General features: G+C 40.4%; 1 protein-coding gene across 2 annotated transcripts in view; it reads left to right on the forward strand.

Annotated features, from left to right (window-relative positions):
• LOC149459877 (alcohol dehydrogenase 1) overlaps positions 1-20,156 on the forward strand; it is a 43,198-nt gene that overhangs the window by 7,518 nt on the left and 15,524 nt on the right. For both annotated transcript variants that reach the window (XM_089680566.1, XM_089680565.1), the window contains exons 2-4: positions 13,524-13,625; positions 16,444-16,582; positions 18,241-18,328. In XM_089680566.1, coding sequence (XP_089536692.1) covers positions 13,524-13,625; positions 16,444-16,582; positions 18,241-18,328 — 329 coding nt within the window. The remainder of the gene's footprint in view (positions 1-13,523; positions 13,626-16,443; positions 16,583-18,240; positions 18,329-20,156) is intronic.

The raw sequence follows: 20,156 nt of genomic DNA on the forward strand, positions 1-20,156 counted from the left end.
CATTTTGGGCATTTTTGAATGATTCCAGACCTTGTTGGTTCCACTATTTCTCTGGACCCAAACATAGAACTTATCAATAAATGCCCATCTGATATCACTAACAGACATTTCAGACTTATACTACAAATCATTATCACAACCAAATTATAGCCTAGACCCTACCTTATTGAAACCATAAATAGGGTTATTCAAGCATGAAAAAAAATTGAGGTCACACTACAGGATAGGTTTCCTAAATACACCAAAATAGGGCAGCCCTGTATAGACAAATAGCTCCAGTCTGGATTTGACTCATCTCACTTCATCTTGTGTAGCCTATTTTGTGAATGAAAAGTCAATATAGAATATGTATATCAATAAATACCAGCGCAAACCCACATAATAAATTGCAACACCCAACCTAATTTGACAAACTAAAAAAACGTGACCACTTATATGCTAATGAAATAATAAAAAATATATATAAATAAATACATAAATAAATAATTATTGAATTAATAAGTCCAGTGACCAAAATAACAGTCCCGTGACAAAAATTGTAATTATACTGTAATTTTCATTGGATTCTTCCGTGCTTTTGATCCCTTCACCATCCACCAGTGCAAAAACCAACATTAACCGCACTCACCAGATATTAGTGAGTCACACGCCTTTCAGGAATATTAAGGGCTCCTGGACCCCCTTTACTTTTTATATAGGACCTCCAAATAATACCTCCTTTCAGATCTGGGTACCTCTTCTGGTTACTCCTCTCACCGAATCCCCCAGGGAAAATCAGGAAGAAGAAAAAACCATAGCGTAATACCGTAGTGATTTCTCATCAAAAAAAATCTCTCCAGACCACTCACATTTTAGCAGGATATAACCCACATTTTATTTGAAACAACAACGATCTTTCTTTAAAAACGATCCTCTTTCCATGTACAGCGACTCTTGCATAAAAGACCCCACAGCCTAGTATACAGCAGGATGGCAGACCTCAGATGCAGACTCATTCACTATTCAAAAATGGAACGCACCGCTCGGCGTGCGTTCCACTCACCGGAAATGACGTCAGACGCCGGAACAGGCAACCGGAAGTGCGTCAACGCGTTTCGCCCCACCCACAGGGCGTTATCAAGACGTCTTGATAACGCCCTGTGGGTGGGGCGAAACGCGTTGACGCACTTCCGGTTGCCTGTTCCGGCGTCTGACGTCATTTCCGGTGAGTGGAACGCACGCCGAGCGGTGCGTTCCATTTTTGAATAGTGAATGAGTCTGCATCTGAGGTCTGCCATCCTGCTGTATACTAGGCTGTGGGGTCTTTTATGCAAGAGTCGCTGTACATGGAAAGAGGATCATTTTTAAAGAAAGATCGTTGTTGTTTCAAATAAAATGTGGGTTATATCCTGCTAAAATGTGAGTGGTCTGGAGAGATTTTTTTTGATGAGAAATCACTACGGTATTACGCTATGGTTTTTTCTTCTTCCTGATTTTCCTTGGGGGATTCGGTGAGAGGAGTAACCAGAAGAGGTACCCAGATCTGAAAGGAGGTATTATTTGGAGGTCCTATATAAAAAGTAAAGGGGGTCCAGGAGCCCTTAATAATCCTGAAAGGCGTGTGACTCACTAATATCTGGTGAGTGCGGTTAATGTTGGTTTTTGCACTGGTGGATGGTGAAGGGATCAAAAGCACGGAAGAATCCAATGAAAATTACAGTATAATTACAATTTTTGTCACGGGACTGTTATTTTGGGATTTTTTTGTCACTGGACTTATTAATTCAATAATTATTTATTTATGCATTTATTTATATATATTTTTTATTATTTCATTAGCATATAAGTGGTCACGTTTTTTTAGTTTGTCTAATTAGGTTGGGTGATGCAATTTATTATGTGGGTTTGCGCTGGTATTTATTGATATAAGTTTTTTGTTTTTTTTTTTTGGTGTTTGCACCTGTGTACAGCAGCATCTTACGGGGAATTGTGTGTCTAATAAGAGAATCCTGGGCGCTGAGGTTTTTTCTTTTTGTCTACAAATATAGAATATGTGCATGCTCATGCGTTTTCTTCATAACAGTAGCTGTCAGTAACAAGCTGAATGAGCAACTGGCTGTAGTGAACAAGAGTGGACTGATCTGGATCAATATTGTGTTATGTTTAGTCAAACAAGTTTTATCTTGCAATAATATTTAAAGCATTTTTTATAAGAGACAATAGTCACAAATATTGTTTAGTGGCTGGTTAGTATGTAAGTAGCAGGTTGGTTAGGCTGTGATAATAGGAGAGACAAGTCAGGATTTATCTTTAAATAAGTTTTAGAGTTTAATATTTGAGATCAAATATTGCCAGACAGTATTTAAGTAGCTTGGCCACAGCGTAAGAGGACGCAGCAAGACAGCTTTTATCTTGATAAACAGTGTAATTTCTGAGAGACAATAGCCATGTAATGTTGAGCGGGAAACCTCAAGGCACTAAGCAGGATTTACACTACAGCAAACATTAGATATCTGGCAGCTGAGATCTAGCTGAAGAAAGATTGTGGGGCACCTTTACCCTCCTGGAGTACCGGAACAGGACAAAAGAGGTGGCAAGAGATGTAATGGTGAAAGAAATAACTTTTCTTGGGTGGACAAGAGGACACTTAGTCTATAAGCAGAAGCAAAAAGGGTTTTGAAGTAATTTGTTATTCAAGACTGGTTCATTTTAACCTCTTGCCGACCGCGCATAGCCGAATGACGGCTTCACCGCGGCCGGCCAGTTCTGAGTGGACGTCATATGACGTCCTCCCAGAACGCGCTCTCCTGCGCGCCCCAGGGGGCGCGCACCCGGCGATCTCCGTGATCGCTGTGTCCTACGGACACAGCTGATCACGTGATGTGGTGAAAGGCCGATCCCACCGGCCTTTTACCACGTGATCAGCGGTGTCCAATGACACGCTGATCACAGGGAAATGCAACTGCCGGTTCTCGGCTGCACTTTCCTCACGCTGTCCGATCGTGAGGAAAGTACTGCCGAGAACCGGCAGTTGTCAGAGCGGGGATCGGCACCGATCATCAGGGCACTGATGATCAGTGCCCTGATGATCGGTGCCCAGCAGTGACACCCGCAAGTTCCGCCCAGCAGTGCGCCCACTAGCCCCGCCCACCCGTTCCCAGCAGTGCACCCACCTGTGCCACCTACCTGTGCCCACCCACCAGTGCCACCCACCAGTGCCACCCACCAGTGCAGCCCAGCAGTGCTGCCAGTCAGTGCCACCAGTCAGTGCCCAGGGGTTGTGCCAGTCAGTGCCGCCAGTCAGTGCCCAGAAGTGATGCCAGTCAGTGCTGTCTATCAGTACCCATCATCAGTGTCACCTATCAGTGCCGCCTATCAGTGCCGCCTATCCGTGACCCCTAATTAGTGCTGTCTATCAGTGCCGCCTATCCGTGCCACCTCATTAGTACTGCCTATCAGTGCCCTTTAGTGCTGCCTATCAGTGCCGCCTATCAGTGCCCATCAGTGCCGCCTCATCAACGTAAATCAGTGAAGGAGAAAAAATACCTGTTTGAAAAATTTTATAAAAGAAACAAATAAACTTTTTTTTTTTTTTTTTTCAAATTTTTTGCACTTTTTAAATTTATAGCGCAAAAAGTAAAGTGCCCAGTGGCGATTAAATACCACCAAAAGAAAGCTCTATTTGTGAGAAAAAAATTATCAAAATTTCATATGGGTACAATGTTGCATGACCGCGCAATTGTCAATCAAAGTGCGGCAGCGCTGAAAGCTGAAAATTGGCCTGGTAAGGAAGGGGGTATAAGTGCCTGGTAGGCAAGTGGTTAATGAAAGCAAGCTGGTCCATGCTGTCAAGGGATAGGCTGATTCACCTCTGTGTAAAAAAAAAAGCTACTGCTGTTCTGAGGGAGCTCTCAATGCATTGTATTGTATTGTAAACATGCATCACATTTCCCTTCACAATGCAAACCAGCAAGTATGTGGTGAACTAAGTCTCCCTACACAGACTGCAAGGTTTGTAAACTGCTCCAAACACACAAAAAGCACAATGGCTAAATGGTTAGCACTTCCACCTGGCAGTATTAGGGTTGTTAGTTCAAATCCCAACCATGGCACCACCTGCCTGAAGTTAGCATGTTCTCTCTGTGCCTGCGTGGGTTTCCTCCCACACTCCAAAGACATGCTGGTAGGTAAATTGGCCCTAGTATGTGTATGTATAAATGTGAGTTAGGGACCTTTGATTGTATGCCCCTTGAGGGTTAGGGACTGATGTGAATGTACAATATATATATATTTAAAGTGCTGCATAAATTGATGGCACTATATAAGTACCTAAAATAAATAAAATTAAAAACATAAAATAAAAATTTGCTGAGAAACAACCCCTTTTATAGCTAAAGGGCTGAAATAATACAAAATCCCCATTATTGGATCTCCTAAGCCAGCTGACCTAAATTCAAAGGTTATGGTTGGCAAAATTTACCATAAAACCATTTGTACTGCAAACCTTAAACAAGTAGGATTTGTCTCAAAACCATGGTAGCAGAAAATCTAAACCTCATGCCTAATTGTCTTTCCAGAGAACACCCTTGCATACCTAAACCACATATCACTGATTCCCTGGGTGGAGAAATGTTGTGCTATGTGCAAAATGCTGACAGTGCAATTACTTCAAAAGTCACAATTTCATCTAGGATGTGTGGAAAATACCTTCCACAGGTCACTGTAAATGGCGTGAAATACTTTTCACTCGCAGATCAGTTTTTTTTCCCCCATTGAGCCCTAGAGACAGAGCAATAATTTCTTCTCTTTTGACTCCCCGATAGTGTCCTATTAATAACATGCTGTAATTTTAGGGGGAAAATAGTAAAAATTCTACTGGTGTAGTGAAAAATAAGTTTACTTACAAAATGTTTAATTACAACCAAAATGCATCTACATATTTTAGCACAGGATGAGATATGTTGGTTTTTGAAGCAATAGATCATCAATACCTGGTGCAGCTGTCCTTTTTTCTTTACTTATTCTGGATGTGACATATCAATAATTACAGGTAACTTGTCTGTACAAGTGTGCATTTTTAAAAAATGGATTATTCCTCTGTAGTGATGTTGCTGTACTGGTGTGTTATGACTGACTATCACATGGGAACACAGCAAGGGCCAATAGCTCTTTGCAAGCTCCAACAAGTTGGTTTGCAGAATATAAAGAAAAAAAAAAAAACAGACTTTTGAGGTACCTACCAAACAATACAAATAGTAAACTACAGCAATATTAATATTTTACAGATTAAAGAATATATAATAAAACTTTTAGCAGCATTAAATGTCATTATAAGCACGCCCTCAATCCACCACTTACTATTTGTACAGAACTCCTAATATTTATTAATTGCAAAATATATTTGTATATTGCATAATTGTACTTTCATCATTATTTACAGCAGACTGTGATATGGAAGACACTCTATGCATTAAGCAGCTAAAGACATTGCTTCTGTAGGAGGTTGGTAGTGGTATCTAAAAGATGCATAAAAATAATCCATGATAAAATATTGCAAGGGATTAGCCCAGCAGCGGGGTGTGTTTGACTCCTTGGATGAGTTCACAGCACTTTAAACAGGCACAGTAAACAGCAGTTCTTGGTGAAATGCACGTGCAATTTCTTTATGAAGGCTGTATACACTATATGCAAGAAAGAAAACAGAGGCCCAAAGCCTGAACCTAAAATAGGTAATCAAAACAGCAAGACAAAAGAAAATAAGAAAGCAAATCCTTGCTACTTGTCATCTTACTAATACACAAAGGCCCTGGCTATTTGACTCGGGGAAAACATACTGCTGTCCAAGGACCTAATTCTCTCCAGAACAAATTCCTTGCTTCACCAGTCAGACATGCACAGACACTGGTTCCAGGGTGGAAAAAAAATCCCTAAGGAGGCAGGGAGTTTTATAGAGCCAGACCTCAGGTCAAACCTGTTTCAGTTGGGCAAGTTATTGTAATCAGCCCACCCCACAACCTCAGCTACCTCACTCAATCAAAAGAAAATTAAATATATTCAGAAAATAGCCTGAATCTGGGACAAGCATAACTCCAGTCCTTGATAAAACCAGTAATTTTCCTTGCCTTTTCTGTTTTATTTATATATATATTGTACTAAAGATTATTATTATTATACAGTATTTATAAAGCGCCAATAGTTCGCTCAGCGCTGTACATTACAGAGTGGGACAGAACATGTGACAGAACAATACCAATACAATGCAAACATGAGGGGATTGAGGGCCCTGCTTTTTCAAGCTTACAATCTAGGAGGGAGGGGATGGTGGCACAGGAGGAGATAGCTGTGGGGGATGGAGTGGTAGGAAGAGTGGAGGAGGTCGGCAGGTTAGCAGGGGGTGAGGTAGGCTTCCCTGAAGAGGTGGGTTTTCAGGGTGCGCCTAAAGGAGAGGAGAGTAGGTGATAATCTGATGGGTTGGGGCAGGGAGTTCCAGAGGATGGGTGACACCCTGGAGAAGTCCTGGAAGCTGGCATGGGAGGAGGATACCAGGGAACTAGAGAGAAGGAGGTCTTGTGAGGAGCGGAGTGTGCGTGCTGGGCGGTACTTGGATATTAGGTGAGTGATGTAGTTCAGGGCAGTATGGTGGACAGCTTTGTACATCAGCGTTAGGATTTTGAATTTGATCCGTTGCGCAATCGGAAGCCAGTGGAGGGATTGGCAGAGGGGGGTGGCGGAGACAGAGCGGTTGGAAAGGTGAATGAGTCTGGCAGCCGTATTCAGGATCGACTGAAGCGGGGATAGCCAGCGGCGAGGCAGGCCAGTGAGGAGGGAGTTGCAGTAGTCGAGTCGTGATATGATGATAGAAATATAGGGATTTTCAAGATATAATTACACTATCGTTATGGAAAACACACATAGAAAAGACATAAAGGGTGCAGACTACCCAAGGTACAAATATGATATAGTGTACTTACATAAGGAAGTAAAAGACACAACGGTGTTAATTTACTAAAACTGGAAAGTGCAAAATCTGGTGCAGCTGTGCATGGTAGCCAATCAGTTTCTAAATTCTGCTTGTTCAATTAAGCTTTGGGAAAAAAAAAAAAAAAAAAACTGGAAGTTGATTGATTTCTATGCATAGCTGCAACAGATTGAGTACTCTCCAGTTAGTGAATCAACCCCAATATATTGACTGTCAATAGAAAAAATATATTATAAACTGATAAATACAGAAACATATGGGCAATAATGTAATCAGAATGATTCTTCCAAAGTAGTTTAGAGACCCTGCCATGAAAGTAACCTCCAACACAACAGGTGAGACAATTATCTAGACTAAACCCAAACTATCACTTTTTCATCCAGAATAATATGCATTATAAATCATGGGATTTAGTCTAGTTTAGAGATGTGTGTATCCCTATTGGGGGGTTCCCAGCATTTTCTAGCCCTGATACTGAGATAGCAATTGAGGGAAATTATCACCAATAAAGATGCAGACAGCAAAAAAAATACAAAAAGTATTGTGATAATGTGCAATTTCAACAAAAGAATATCCAAAGTGTATATTATTCTTTAAGAAAAGAAGGATAAGTGTGCTTTCATGTGAATCCTGCCTGCCAAACTTCCTAAATATATGGGGATCCAGCTGGCAATCATATTTGATTAGGTATTTGGAAAAAGAAAGGTGGGGAGGCATATTTTTGATCGGGGGAACTTTACAGACAGGAGAAGTCTAATTTGGTTGAAAGTACACTTATCCTATTATGTTCAATTAATGCAAATATAACACTTGTATTACGATTTAAAATCTAACTCAAGCAAAAACCTTTTAAGTAGTGCAGAGAAAGTCCACATGGGTGTAGCATGGTGTGTCTGGGAGGGGAATACTTCCTAACAGGGACGAGCAAAACTGAAAACCTGAAATTGGGTATGGACAATTTTTTTTTGTTTTTATGATTTTATGTTTTTATGATTATAAATCACACAATAAAATCATTCTTTGATATGGTCTTTGTTGAAATAATTTTTTACAGTGTGATCATTCAGGGGTTTAGAGTAAGTAATAGATGTTCTGTTCTAGGAATCCAAGACAGCAAAACAGAATAGAATGAAACACTGTTTTGTACTATATATATATATATGGCTTGCTGGCAGTGTATTGCAATTCTGTGCTGATAAAAAACATCTGCTTTCTTTAGCTTTGTGCATGCACTTTCTGGACTTTGTAATCTCAGAGAGTTAAAATTCTGCAGTTGATTTGGTTGCATAACTACAAAAATACTGTTTTTTGAGTGTTATATGTACATATGGCAAAAATTCAAGACACATTTACATCAGATCTTTTTTCAATTAATCTTATTAAAGGACATGTATGTTGCACTGGAATTTGGTTGTATGGTAATAAAAACAAGCATGGACTGATCCGTCATATGGAATTGATTTCAGCCAAAGGACAGCTTACATAATGCATTATGTTCTGTTTTTACTACTACAGTGTTTCTCAACCTTTTTTCAGTCAAGGTACCCTTTAAAAATTATAAACAATCTCAAGGCACCCTTTTAAATTATGTATAGCCTCGAGGCACCCTGTTCTATAATGTAAAAAATTATTCTAATAGTTTGATATAATGCATCAACATTCACACACGTAGGACACCCAACGTCAGAGGTGATTTATTCATCTGAATTAAATGCACTTTTGCACACTGGTACTGACTAATATTGCAGTGTTTCTGTTCTCTCTCAGTTTTTCTCCATCACTCAGCTAATGTGACCCCAGCACTGATGGAGAGGGGCAAACAAGGTTGCTGTGCAGAAGACCGACTTCCTCCTTATCAACTGATGATGTCATTGGTTGTTGGAATCATTGGTCGTAATGGTGCATAATGAAAACCTGTGTCTTTGTGCAACTGAAAGGCAGGTTTGATCCACCTGCTGGATCGAATACAATTTTGGGGAAATTTTTAGGTATTTTGCAAAGGCACCCCGGAAGAAACCTCAAGGCACCCCAGGGTAGCCTGGGCACGCTGGTTGAAAAAGGCTGTACCACTAAATGGTTGCAATGTGCAAACAAAGTCCATAACCATAAAAACTATTGTACTGCTACTCCCAAAGGAGCCATTTGGTAATTTGTGTTCTCTGTTCTGTGCCGTGACTCCAGGAACACCTTCAGCTCCTTTGACACACCTGGTTGAATGAACTGCAAGCACTTATAAGAACATGAGCACAGACACCAGAAAATAAGCACAACACCATTTAGTTATAAATTAATTTATTGTATTGGTACAAGTTAGAATAAATAGTGGTTTGAGCATAAATGAACATACAGAAGGTAGGTGTTGTAAATAAAGGACAATGATGACTAATAATTCTTAATATTGTAATTATTAGTAATGTTGTGCAAACAGGAGTGTATATAATGCAATTTCCTCCAGTCCAAATGAAACTCCCCAGCAACTTCGTTCTCCAGAGAGATTATTATTATTATTATACAGGATTTATATAGCGCCAACGGTTTGCTCAGCACTTTACATTATAGTGGGAGACAATACAGTAACAATACAGTTCAATACAAGAGGGATTTGAGGGCCCTGCTCCTTGGAGCTTACAATCTAGGAGGGAGGGGTGAGTGGTACAGTAGATAGTCACTGTGGGGGATGGAGTGGTTGGAAGAGTAGAGGATTCCAGAATTAGCAGAGGGCGGTATAGGCTTCCCTGAAGTGAAAGGTTTTCAGGGATCGCCGAAAAGCAAGTAGAGTAGGTGATAATCTAATAGATTGGGGTACTGAGTTCCAGAGGATGGGTGACTCCCTGGAAAAGTCTTGGAGACAAGCATGGGAGGAGGAGATAAGGGAGGTAGAGAGTAAGAGGTCCTGCGAGGAGCAGAGTGTACGGTTTTGGTGATATTTAGAGATAAGATCGATTATGTAAATTGGGGCAGTGTTGTGGATGGCTTTATATGTCATTGTTAGAGTTTTTAATTTTATCCATTGGGCAACTGGAAGCCAGTGGAGGGAATGGCAGAGAGGGGAGGTGGATACGGATTGGTTAGTGAGGTGGATGAGTCTGGCAGCAGCGTTCATGATAGACTGGAGGGGGGATAGCCTACGATGAGGTAGGCCAATGAGGAGGGAGTTACAGTAGTCGAGGCGTGAATAAGCTGCTTAGTGGTTTCCGGGGTTAGGAACGGTCATATCTTGGAGATGTTGCTGAGGTGAAGTCTACATGATTTTGTCAGCGATTGGATCTGGGGCTGGAAGGACAGATAGGAGTCTAGGATTACACCTAGTACCCTGGCATGAGGGGATGGACTGAGGATGGTGTTAGTGATATTTATGGTGAAGTCACTGGGGGTGGCGCAGGCAGGGGGGAATACTAGGAGCTCAGTTTTGGAGAGGTTGATTTTGAGATAGTGGAGTGACATCCAAGCCGATATGTCGCTTAGTAGGCTAGCGATGCGGGTGGAAACTGAAGGGGTGAGGTGAGGGGAAGACAGATAGATTTGCATGTCATCAGCATAGAGATTGTAGTTGAAGCCGTGGGAGTTTATCAAGTGACCAAGGGAGGAGGTGTAGATGGAGAAGAAAAGGGGCCCAAGGACAGAACCGTGGGGGACCCCTACAGAGAGAGGGAGTGAGGAGGAGGTGGCAGCGTTCTAGGTAACACTGAAGGAGGGATGCGATAGATAGGAGGAGAACCAGAAGAGAGCGGAGTCGCTGAGGCCAAAAGAGTGTAGTTTTTTGAGGAGGAGGGGATAGTCAACCGTGTCAAAAGCCGCAGAGAGGTCGAGTAGTAGGAGTATTGAATAGTGGCCATTGGTCTTTGCAGTTAGTAGGTCATTAGAGAACTTAGATTAGCATTAATTGAATCCCAGAACAGATGACAAAGTCCACAGAGTATTTGCAAATAATACAATGATCAGAAGCCTCTAAAGTTCAATTCAAAATACTTAGTCTTTTTCTGTCTTAGCAAGCATAGAAGCACTCCACCCATTCAGCATACACTGTATGTCCAATCAACTGTATATTATGCACATGGGAGGCTTTTGTGCATACAGGCACATATAGCATATTCTAGACCCGTCCTGCCATACTACTTTGTCAGCAATCAAAATCTTTCTGTGATATACAACTTCTTCCCATTGGCCTAAATGTAGAGCAATCTCATTGATTGGTTTTACCAGTACCTTTGATCTTATGTGTGACAAGCAATTCTTCTTGGCCTAGAACAGCTGCAGGCAGACATTTCAATTGAAATTGTTCAGATATTTCCTGTATTGGTTAAAATGGTTGTAAAAGCTCAACGTTTTTTAACCTTAATGTATTCTCTACATTAAGGTAAAAAAACCTTCTGCTTTTGCTTATCCACTACTTGATGTGTTAGGCTGCTTACCCTTTACTGCCTTTACTGAGGCCAGCGCACATTACCTCCAACTTGCGTTATGGTCATGATACACGGCTATCCTGGGATTGGGAGGCTCAACATCTCATGTTACAGGCCGAACAATGTAACTAGATCACAACATTTTTGTCCTCTTATATTGTATCTCTATTTTATTTAAGAGATTGGGCTTATGACATTACTTGTTCTGTTATATGTACATTTCTTGACTGTGATATGCTTTCTACAGAGCTGGAAATGTAACTCTTACTATTTATTATCAATAAAGATGATTATGGAAAAAAAAACTTCTGCTAGCAGCACCCCCTGCAGTCCCCCCTAAATATTTACCTGAGCCCCATCTCGATCCAGTGTGCAATAGAACAGAGGCTCTTCTGGGTCTCCTCATTGGCTGAGACACAGCAGTGGGGGCCATAGACTCCCACTGCTGTCAATCACAGCCAAGGGACAGGGAGAGGGAGTCAATCCACACTCAATGTGTCTTATAGACATTCAGAGCTGGCCTGGGAGTGAGCATGCATGTGCGCCCCCAGAGTAAGCTATGGGTCATTGGGCAAGGGGAAGGGGCCAGGAGTGCCGGCGGGGGACCTGGGAAGAGCAGGTAATTATAACATGTTTGCTTTTTTTAAATAAAAGACAAGCCTTTACAATCACTTTAAGGCAAAATTGTATTCTTTACTACTCTTAATTAGGGAAACAAATTATGCTTTGAAAATGCAATTCATCATAAACAAGGACATCGATATTTAACTCCCCCTTTAATCTTTAGGATCTCTTTCCATGTTTAATCAGACAGCCTGCATTTTACAGTCTCTCATAGATAACCTTGTATTTAGGCAACCAACCATAAATGACCCACAAATACCACAGTAGTAAAGGACTGTCAGTATGAACTTTAACTGACTCCACAAACAGAGGATTAGCATGCAGTAAAGCTGGTTCGCTTGTCATGTGTTTAGTCCCCTAATGTTTTACAGACTAACATGGCAGGCAAGGCAAACATGGTCTTAGAGAGTTTTTTTCAGCCATTTATCTATATAGGATCCTTAGATACTGGTGCACTCCCCTTACAGGGATTGCCAGAGCTTTGTTAAGAGAAGACACTGTCGGATCGGCTGTGGAAACAATCCACTTTTTTAATAAAGGCTGCAAGATAGCTGTTATATTGAGACCAGCTCAAGCAGCGTGTAAATAAAAGTTTTAATTGAAGAACGAAAAAAATCATAAACAAAAGAAACAATGGCTATTAACACATTTAAATCTTTCTCAGCAGAGAACATCTCTATTCCTCCAGACAACTAGAAAGAAAAAGATGCCTTCTGAGAGTGGGTGGGCTTATACCAGGCTGGTCACTGTTTTTTTTTTTTTTTTTTTTTTTTATTGCCAGTTGTCAAATTATCTTGTATGTGGCAGTATAGCCAAAATATCTCTTGAATCACATGTCCCTCAAATTCCATAAAATAAAAATGATTATATCTAAAAATATAGAACCACTGTCAGATTTTTTATGTCTGTCTGTGTTGCTGTTGAGAAATTCCCCTACACTACTACCCCTCAACTGTCTGTTCCCAAAAGAACAGGGAGTGAGGGTATATCTCTCCAAAAGAGTCCTGGATAGCAGAAAATCACAGTCAGAACTTCAATTCAACCTAAAAAAAAAGAAAACAAAACTTTTTTGGCCAATATACACTTTAATGAACTACAAACTCTACCACCATTTTTGCAAAGCAAAAGTATGGTAGACTTACTACAAGGTTCACAAATAAATTGGTCTTCTTGAACTTAAAGGTCATTAAAATAATTGATAGCTCCTTCAGTAGTATTAGAACATTTCATTTATCTGAAAGAATAAAAAATGTAGTCATTATTTTATTTTACATGTTTTGTACATAAATACATAGTTAGTCTGGCTGAAAAAAGACAGAAGTCCATCCAGTTACATAGATAATATTTTACAGGTTGGACCCAAAGACAAATTACCAATTCCTTGGTCCTCTCTGGCATTACACAAATCTCTATATTATGAAGAGGCACAGAAATGCTTGGTGTACTTTTTAAAATGTATATGTTTTACTGCAGTTCAAAGTACTAGTATTTAGCACAATTATGCTTGTCAAAAATGTTGTCACGTTATACATTTACAGGTAATTAAATGCAAGGCTGCCGTGTGCTGGGGACCTAAGCAACCACTCACTATTGAAGAGATTGAAGTTGCCCCACCAAAACGTCATGAAGTTCGCGTCAAGGTGAACTGAGTTTTGTTTTTAAAAGTTTGCAAATGTTGAAAAAATAAATTATGTAAGATATTCAAACATTTTAGCATATTAAATGATTTACCTGGTGTACAGAATTGGGAAATACACATACATTAAGGATTCGAGTAAACAGGCTTCAGAATCGGAACCAAGCCAAATGTAGTATGCTTGTACAAAATTCTAAGCTGCTTTGATTTGCCTACAAGTTGCAAATGCAAATGGTTTTTGATTGGTGGAGAACGTGACTTCACATCCCCCCCGCCTCTTCACCTTGTACAGCTAGAGAAAGTGTTCCATTCATGGACAAAAATGCAAGAAATTCCATGAATGTCACGTAACTGCTTTATTATACTGCTGTTATTGCTGTAACTTAGAGTCAAAACAGAAACCAATGAAAAATGATGCGGAACAAACTTCAGATACTGGTACCTACTAAAAACATACTAAATATATAGGTTGTATATTATGTATATTTGCATTACTGCACGTCAAAACATTAAAGGAGAAGTACTGTATAGCCAAAGGTACTTTGGCTATACTTCTCCTGTAGGTCACAGGCATGCACTTTGTTAGAGGTTAAAGTCTGCTGCCAGCTGACATCACAGAGTCGGTCCAGGCTCTGAAAAGATCCCACCTATGTGGTCAGGATCCACCCAGAAGCCTGAATGGGCACCTGGTCTCTTAATGGTCTGCCAAGAGCCTGAGTCAGACCCTCCCCACAGCCTGGAGCTTCAGTGATCACTGGAGGCTTGCATTGTGTACAAAAAAACCTGATGTCTAGGGTGTCTTTTTTTTTTTTTTTTGATGAGAGAGATTCAGGAGAGGTCTGATTTAGGGGCTTTGGCCTCCCCTTCTTATATAAGAAAATGGAGCAGTCTACTGTAGTCAGACACCAGTTGGCTCCCTCAGTCTCAGCTCTTTGTTCAGAGTGGAGGGCAGAACTGAGTGATAAGCGGTGTCTGATCACTCAGTTCTCACTGTGGAGCCGGCGGGGGACAGCATCCACTTAGGTGAGTATAATTGTTTTTTTTACATAAGTCCATACTTCTCCTGTAACACATATTAACCACTTTACCTCTCACACCTGTACACCCTTCTGGACCAATGCAATTTTTACCTTTCTGCTATGGACCTGCTTATTCAGCATTCTCATTGTTACTGGTTAGGATAACAAAGTAACATATATAAGTGCAACTAAATTTTATCTGAGCACCACAAACTGAAAACTTTATTTAAACTAAACTCACCCATGCATCCACGTCTCCATGCTTTATTTTGTTGTCCCTAGCATTTCTAGCTGTGACCATCTTGAGTAAGGGCAAATAATTAAAGTAGCCTTTACTTCCAGGAATCCATCTTCCTTCAGCTCAGGCATGCAGACAGGAGGGTGTGCTATGCTGAGAAAGCCTCTCCTCCCCTTCTTCAGACTAAAGAAAAAAATGCCCATGAGAACTTCTGGGATGTATGACATCATTGGACTAGGCCAGAAACTAGGAAGCAACTGAAGAAATATAAACAAAAAAAGGTTAAAACAAATACGTATAATATACAATTACTGTATATTTACTAATGCTAGCAGCATAAGGATTGGTAATAGTTAATGACTTGGTCCTTGGCACCTCCATCTTGGATATGGGGGATAGCCTTGACTTCCTGAGGAATCACAGCTGGCCTCCTGCTGTGCATGTGCAAAATCGCATGTAGGAACGGTTCTGCAGCATCCTGGGATGTAAGTAACCTACTGGAGGCTGCAATATATCCTCCATCCTGAAGGTGACACTGTACTGTTTCTTAGGTTGAGTGTCTAGGATGAACTGTACCACAAGTCGGACCCAGATTGAGGGCAACGATTGCTAGGTAAGGAACCCAAGCACACAAGTTCCTTCACTACCGGGGACATCTGTCATCTGTGGAATGTCACCGCAGCTTCCTGACTGCTATATGCACATAGACAGTTAGCCATTAGCTATGGCAATACATCCTTCTCTCGACAGCTTTAACCATACATTAAAACACAGGTACTGCATCTTCCTCTCATATTGTTTTGTCTCCTGGTGTGACCATATGTTTGATACACCTTACATGCACCCCTTTAAGTATGTCCTCAAGTAACTTCAGACCAGGCAGAAATAAGTTAACAAGTAAGTCATCTTTACTGTAAGTTGATCACGTATAATGGAATATTTCATAGTTAGTGAGGTTGAAAAGAGACACTAGTCCAGCTAGTTCAACCAACAAGAAAAAGATATTGAAAACCTCCATATACACAATCTTATACACACAGTTGATCCAGAGGAAAGCAAAAAAACCCAATAAAGCATGATCCAATTCACTCCAGTGGGGGCAAAAATTCCTCCTTGACCCCCCAGGAGGATTTTACGGTTAGTTTGTTCACAACCACAACCAAACGTATTTACTAAATTCTCAGGTACACTAGGCCCCACCTACACGTATGGCATGTCCCAGGAGGCTGCAGGCAGGGGGCGTGTCTAAGCACACATCTTTCTCGCCTAGGCAAGAATTGATGAAATGCGAAAGCGTACTTGTCAAAAAAGATACTTTCTCTTGTAAAAAAAAAAAAGTGTTATGGCAGAGGTGATGAGGAGAGATAGCAGCACTATCATTTTTGAGTGAAGGTCAACTTTAAGTTTAGTGAGTTTTGGTATTGCAGGTAAAAAGCTACAGCAATAGAAAGTAAAAGAAAACCAACCCTGACCTGAGATGCTGACATAGTAAAAAATTTTCTATTGTCCAATGTGTTGGATTTCTTGTCATGTTGGAAATGTTATAATTTTGTATTTTTCTGCAGATTGTGGCCACTGGGATATGTCGCTCAGATGATCATGTACTAAGTGGGGCTTTAAGTTTGAAATTTCCAGTGATATTAGGCCATGAAGCTGCAGGGGTTGTGGAAAGTGTGGGAGAAGGAGTGACTAAATTCAAACCAGGTACACTGTGTATAATTACTAGTACTGACTCTGTATTAAAGCTACATCGTACATGCAATGTTGAACACAAAATCTCAGCATAGTCGCTGGAACATAATATCAAACCCTTGAATATAAAAAGTCTGGTGTATGATAAATAAACGCAGCAAAATCGTTCCTGTAGATTGAACACATGTGAGATGTACCCCAATAGCAGGAGCTTCAGAAGTTCGAAGAATCTAGTACAATAAAGTGCTTACCACAGGAACATACAATCTGAGCGTTCTATGCATGTCATTAGGTATACCATCAGCAACTGGAAAAGGCCTGGACAGCAATAAGGACAGCAACCGGTCATCCACGATAGACACTCGGGGGCCTCAGCAAACACTCGGGGGTCACATTTGGTTCACCGGTGGGTCCAACGACGTCCAGCCTCCTGGTGGTACTTCTCCTGGGATGGTCCACCTTGCACGGCTCGCAAATAACGAGCCAAAAGGTACTAATGGTGAAGCACGTCTTTATTTAGATATAACAACTAAAATCCGTATAAAACTCACACTTAGAGTTTCAAGTATTTTTCCAAACATATTCAAGTATTTTCCAAACTTATTCAAGGATCCCTGGTGGTCAGTGGTTCCCTGGTGGTTAACGGCGTCTGCTGGGTGGATCCCCTAACATGTTTCGAGCTCCAAGCTTGGATAACGAGCTTGGAGCTCGAAACATGTTAGGGGATCCACCCAGCAGACGCCATTAACCACCAGGGAACCACTGACCACCAGGGATCCTTGAATAAGTTTGGAAAATACTTGAAACTCTAAGTGTGAGTTGTATACTGATTTTAGTTGTTATATCTAAATAAAGACGTGCTTCACCATTAGTACCTTTTGCCTTTGGCTCATTTTAGGCACTAGCTGTATGGATTTGAGCACAGGGATCTCTTGTTTGTTGTATTGTTGGGTCAGTAGCCAGACCTGAACCTTGTAGCTCTCCCCATTGTGTCTTTTCCCCTATGCTAGCATTGTGTCCACAGTAGCACTTGTGTAGGCAGGGCAGAGTAGGACTGGCCATAGAGGGATTACTTTGACGCAGTTGGCCAGCTTAAGCATGTATTGCAATATGTGTGAACCAAATATCCCTATTTATTGCATAGTTTGCTTGAAAGGGTATATACCAGTGTGCAGAGGGTCCTTCAGAATTTCTATGAGATGCCAACCGTCACACTGCTGTGACTCCACTAACCCCTTATCTACCACACTGATAATGCTGTCTTGTGGAACGTCGCTACTTTTAGGCCCAGCACTGATAATATTATTCTGTGGAAGGGAGGGGTGATATGCGCGAGCGCAAAGTCATTCCTTATTGGCTGGCGGGTGGAGCTCCAGAAGGGTTACGCGACAGCTTTAGTAAATAAACCCCAGTGTGCATTCTCTGGGTAGAACAATCTACAAATGCATGCTTGAAATGTTTTAGCAGTGAACAGTTGATAAATATGCTTTAGGAAAGGCGCCATGAAAATAAAAATGAATACCTTAAAAATATGCCCCAAAATCAAAGTGAATTGGCCTATCAGTTTTAGGTGGACTTACTCTTTCATTTATCCATTTATGTGATAAACACATTTAAATCCGTATTTGCTTTGTGAACAGAGTTTGAATAATGGTTTTTAATTCCTACAGGAGATAAAGTCATCCCACTGTTCGTGCCACAGTGCAGAGAATGCAGATGTTGTAAAAATCCAGAGAGTAATCTGTGTTACAAAAATGAGTAAGTCAATATTTTGATGTTCAGAGGGTATAGCAATTTACATAAAATAACTAAGTAGCCCAACACCGTACGAATCCAAACAACAGAAAAATAATCACAGGAGGACTTTTTTTTTATATTTGGAGACTCTTTATAATGGGTCAGAAACTACCTTTTACTGAACCTTTGTCACTTAAGGCTTCTTTTTGTTTGTCCTAAAAGCATGTTTTACTGTTTTGCTTTAATTTTTCTAGTTTGCCATTTTGCCAACAATTTTCCAACAATTTGCAATATTTTATTGAGACATACTACATTTATACTAAGATAGTCGTGGGCTTTAAGGCTTGGTTCACATACAGTATATGCATTTTGCATTTGATACTTTCTCCAATGCTTTTTGCAGTTTGTTTTGCGTTTTATTTTTACACACGCTTTTTATGCGTTTTTACTGTGTTTTGCATTTAGTTCAGATTTGTTTTTTTAACCACTTCCAGACCGGACACTTTTACCCCCTTCTTGACCAGGGCAATTTTCAGCTTTCAGCGCTATCACACTTTGAATGACAATTGTGCGGTCATGCAACACTGTACCCAAATGAATTTTTTACCATCTTTTTGAGACAGATAAAGCTTTATTTTGGTGGTATTTATTCACCGCTGGGATTTTTATTTTTTTTGCTATGTAAATGAAAAAGTTCAAAAATTTTGAAAAAAAGTGTTTTTTTAATAAAATTTTGCAAATAAATATTTCATCATAAATCTTGGCCAAAATTCCGTTATCTCTTTAGTAAAAAAAAAAAAAATCCAAATTAGTTTATAACCAAAAGTTATAATTTTGAAACATTTTTTTTTTACATTTTTATTTTATTTTTTATATTATTTTTTATATTTTACATACTGTCACCCTAGCAGTACAGTATCACCATGGTGACACTGTACTACTTGTGAGGGGTGATGAAGATATATTTTTTTTTTTTCTTACACTGATTGCTTTTACACCCATATAGGATGTAAAAGCAATCATTTCTGTTGCTCTCTGTCTGCATTCTTGCACTCATTGAGAAGTACTGAGTGAGCTGTGATTGGTCACAGCTTGTCACATGGTACAAGGCTGTTGTGAATAGCCTTGTACCATGTGACCTCTGTGATCATTCACAGATTTCACACGTAGTAAACAATGATGTCACAAGTGACATCTTGCTTACTACTTTGCATGTGATCACTGATTGGCCAATCGGTGATCACATGATCGGGACCTCGCACAGAGGTCCCGTCCGACGATCGGTGTTTCACTGTGTCCGGAGGACACAGCGGGCACCGGATCGCGGTGCTGCACGCTCCCTGGGACCCTGCGCGCTCCACCCGACCCTGCACTGCCACCGTCCGGGCGTTTATATGCAACGGCCGGTCGGGAAGTGGTTAAGTGGAATTTTTTTTTGTTGCTGGGCAGATGCAAAATGGCAAAATGCAGCAAAAACGCACAACCATGCATTTCAGTAGCTTCTCCTTTGAACTTTTTATACGTTTTTACCACGTTTTGCATTTTATTCAGCTTTTTTTTTTTAAAGTTGAATTTTTTTTTCTTGCTGGGCAAATGTAAAAATTCAAAATTGCAAAATGTGGCAAAAACACACTACCATGCATTTCAGTAGATTCTCCATTGAACTCTATTGTAGCAAAAAACGCTGCTTTTTGCTTTTAAAAAAGCCCCTGACCTTTTCCAAAAATGCAGCAAAAAAGCATAGATGTGAACTTGTTCCATAGGAAACCATGTTAAATAGACTGTAGTGCATTTCTGCAAAATGCAAAAAGCACTAAAAAATGCATTTGTGTAAACGGAGCCTAAAGGA

The sequence above is a fragment of the Staurois parvus genome, unplaced genomic scaffold, assembly GCF_062004578.1.
Source record: "Staurois parvus isolate SC_StPar_1 unplaced genomic scaffold, SC_StPar_1.0 ptg000244l, whole genome shotgun sequence".
NCBI lineage: Eukaryota > Metazoa > Chordata > Amphibia > Anura > Ranidae > Staurois > Staurois parvus.